The 3,879-nt window shown below is 37.1% G+C and overlaps 1 protein-coding gene across 1 annotated transcript; it reads left to right on the top strand.

Moving 5' to 3' along the window:
- Nucleotides 1-867: 867 nt before the first annotated feature.
- On the top strand, nucleotides 868-1,756 carry LOC126958195 (histone H2A.Z). The gene has a single exon (XM_050796379.1). It carries the CDS (start codon nucleotides 983-985, stop codon nucleotides 1,367-1,369), a length of 387 nt encoding a protein of 128 aa, XP_050652336.1. The 5' UTR covers nucleotides 868-982; the 3' UTR covers nucleotides 1,370-1,756.
- The last annotated feature ends 2,123 nt before the right edge of the window (nucleotides 1,757-3,879 follow it).

The raw sequence follows: 3,879 nt of genomic DNA, 5'->3' as shown, positions 1-3,879 counted from the left end.
CTCATGCATCTATGGAGTACAGCTCATCTTAACTGAGTTTCTCATCTAAACGTGGGTAGGCTCTCCTGCGCATGTCTTTCCTCTCTCTCCCAGGAATGGCAGGCTGCCAGGGATGTCCTTTTCTGGCTATGGCAGAAGCACAGAACTCAATTAGAGACATGGAAGTTCCCTTGAAGCCTAGGCTCAGAACTGGAGCACTGTTTCTTTGGCTTCCTTTACTGGGCCAAAGCAAATTACATTGCCAAGCTCAGATAAAGAAGTTCTCCCTAATCATGGTAGGAGGTTATTACAATGTTACATGGCAAAGGCGTGGATATGAGAAGTGCATAACAATTAGGATCATTACTACAATCTAACACATCCCTCTAAAGAATAGATAAAAGTTAAGTCATGAACTCGTACATCACATTGCTTTTCATCCTAAATAGTTTTAAGTTTCAAAATTCCCATTGCTTATAGTGAATTCTGGTATGACAGAAGCCCACCACCTGACTTCCAGCCAAAGTCTCTGACAATTACTGCTAGAGTAGAAAATCAGTGTTCTCTGATGTCTCTAATGTGTGTTGAGCAGAATAAAGGAAAGGAATTAGACCATGCTTCCAGCAACTTAAAACAGAAAAAGGATTCAAGATAAAGAGCTTAATTCTGTAGCTATTTTGAATCAAGATCAAACAAAGTCCGTTCTCAGAACATGGAAAATAGTGATATACATTTTGTCCTCTTCATGTATAAAATTATACAGATGACTCACATTTCTTTGACCATACACCTGCAGTTCTTACTTTGCAGAGACTAGGTTAATAGAAAAAAAAGATTGTTTCCCACTGAGAGGGTAAAAGTCAGTGAGCTGGAATGTTGTTATAAAGTGAGTAAATTGGCAGTTTGAATCGCGGTGCGACGAAGGAGTAGGTGGTGGGATCTCACCGTGGATCCGATTAGCCTTTTCTCTGCCTTGCTTGCTTGAGCTTCAGCAGAATTCGAAATGGCTGGCGGTAAGGCTGGAAAGGACTCCGGAAAGGCCAAGACAAAGGCGGTTTCCCGCTCGCAGAGAGCCGGCTTGCAGTTCCCAGTGGGCCGTATTCATCGACACCTGAAATCTAGGACGACCAGTCATGGACGTGTGGGCGCGACTGCCGCTGTGTACAGCGCAGCCATCCTGGAGTACCTCACCGCAGAGGTACTTGAACTGGCAGGAAATGCATCAAAAGACTTAAAGGTAAAGCGTATTACCCCTCGTCACTTGCAACTTGCTATTCGTGGAGATGAAGAATTGGATTCGCTCATCAAGGCTACAATTGCTGGTGGTGGTGTCATTCCACACATCCACAAATCTCTGATTGGGAAGAAAGGACAACAGAAGACTGTCTAAAGGATGCCTGGATTCCTTGTTATCTCAGGACTCTAAATACTCTAACAGCTGTCCAGTGTTGGTGATTCCAGTGGACTGTATCTCTGTGAAAAACACAATTTTGCCTTTTTGTAATTCTATTTGAGCAAGTTGGAAGTTTAATTAGCTTTCCAACCAACCAAATTTCTGCATTCGAGTCTTAACCATATTTAAGTGTTACTGTGGCTTCAAAGAAGCTATTGATTCTGAAGTAGTGGGTTTTGATTGAGTTGACTGTTTTTAAAAAACTGTTTGGATTTTAATTGTGATGCAGAAGTTATAGTAACAAACATTTGGTTTTGTACAGACATTATTTCCACTCTGGTGGATAAGCTCAATAAAGGTCATATCCCCAAAAAAAAAAAAAAAAAAAAGTGAGTAAATTGCAGAAAGAATAAAAATATTCTAAAGAGAATTTTAGCTTTGCTTGAGATCTGATCAAATTGTCACCATAAAAGTGTGTTGGTAGAAAATAGGTATGGTGAATGACAAGGTGCTAAGTTCCCCTGAGCACAGAGTCTCAGAATAATGTAGAATAACACATATGTTTATGTTGGTAACTGTAAGATACATCATCATTTTCTCTGAATGTTCTTAAGTAACTTTAAAGTTTATTGGCAGCAGATAAAAGCTGGTATCAAGACCGAGTCCATGTTGGTTTCTACCATGCAAAGGAGATCTAACAGTGATTTTTGTACAAGAAGCATATGCCCTCTTAATTACATAAAGCATTAAGTTACTTACAGAAGAATTGTGAACCATATGGCCCATTAGAACCAGAAGTCAGAAGGTAATGGAAACTAGGATTTCTGTGTTTCTAACTACACAGAGATGCCATGCAATGGGGGATTCTTTTTATAAGCTGGGAACCAGTGCAGAATTTCATCTTTTCATTTGATTCATTCAAAAGCATTATTCTAAGGAAGGTTGGAAGAGTGCAGCACCCACTTTGATCATTTTTAACAATTTATCGTATCTCTGGAACAGCACTTACTAGACAGTATTATGATATCACTATTTGTTTATTCACAGAAATCTGGGCTCTTCTAGGTCAAGGGCTTTATTTTATGCAGCTGGGTTTATCTCCTTCTCGTCTTAGCCAACTCTCACTTGAGGCTTAGTCGAACGTTTCAATGTCTCTAAGACTAGATAAAGTTTATCCCAAAGCAAACACTATATTCCCATAGGACAAGCTGACATTTCATAAAAAGAAAAATCTTTATAAATACTATTTGCTTGCTGTATATATTGGATCCTAATAATGAAAATAATTGAATGACCAAAAAGCGTGTGCTTTTTTAGAGTATAAAAATGAACCCGGAGCTTTACTTTGAAATTAATATCTGTACCAGGGTTAATTTTTAAGACCTACTTTTTGAAATGATTTGAAAGTCATTTGAATTGCTAAATCACGTGAACTCTATATTTACTATACATTCTCAAGTGCATGATGTTGAAACAAGTTTTGTTCTAGATTTTACAATATGTATTTAGTGTAGTCCTCATGAAGATGCAGCTACAAGAAAGAAAGTGACTCTTGATTTTGATCCTGAGAATGGTGGTGGAGAGGTAAAAATGGTCAAAGTCGCAGCCTTCCATTTTGCTTTGGAAAGAATGTCAGTATAGGAGATAAAGGAGAATTTTAAAACCACGTTTCACATCACATAAAAGAATTCTACTTCATTTCTTTATTAAATTCAGGGAGATATTAAAAATGCCTTCCTGTGCTTTTATCTTATATTAATAGATTTCTTGGAAAAATCAAATTTGTCCTAGTTCTGAAACATCAGAATGCCATTTTTAAACAAAGAAGAAGATTTAAATGGCTATCACTAATTCTTTCAGCAAGTGAAGACGAAAATCATTTAAAATAATTTTGTAAAGCTGTGAGATTAAATAGGTTTTTAACATCAAAACTGTGTCATAGGCCCTCTCATGTAATAATAATGGTAATAATTTTAATATGAATTCAATGTGAAAATGGATGATGAAAAAGTGTATTATGAAATCAAAACCTCTTTGAAATAAGTGTTCAATGTATTAACTATCATAAAATATGTGTTTAAACATTTATAAAAGTTTTTTGTGTGTGTGTGTGCTATGTACTGTATATACAAGCAGACAAGTTTTAGTATGTATCTGCTTTTGGAGAATACTTGCAATACTTTTAACATCTGTCCCCTCTCACATGTGTTAAGATTCATTGAAAGGGAAATGTGTGAGAAAGTAATACAAAGACATCATTTTGTTTACATGTGATACTTTGTGGATTACATTTTATTGTCCTTTGCCAAATGTGACTGCTTTTAGTAATTCCATTCCACTGGGTTCGGGGTTATGAACAGACTGTCTTCTGAAATGAATTCCCAGATTCACTGAGATTATAACTACTCCATGGAAGCCTAGGGATCTCCCGGTGTGCCCGTGTGTGTGTCACGTTTATGCACACATAAAGGAGAATGATAATTTAACGGGCAGTATCAATCCACGGT

This window comes from Macaca thibetana, chromosome 7, assembly GCF_024542745.1.
Source record: "Macaca thibetana thibetana isolate TM-01 chromosome 7, ASM2454274v1, whole genome shotgun sequence".
Lineage (NCBI taxonomy): Eukaryota > Metazoa > Chordata > Mammalia > Primates > Cercopithecidae > Macaca > Macaca thibetana.
The sequence above is the reverse complement of the archived record's forward strand: the minus strand, read 5'-3'. Positions and strand labels throughout refer to the sequence as shown.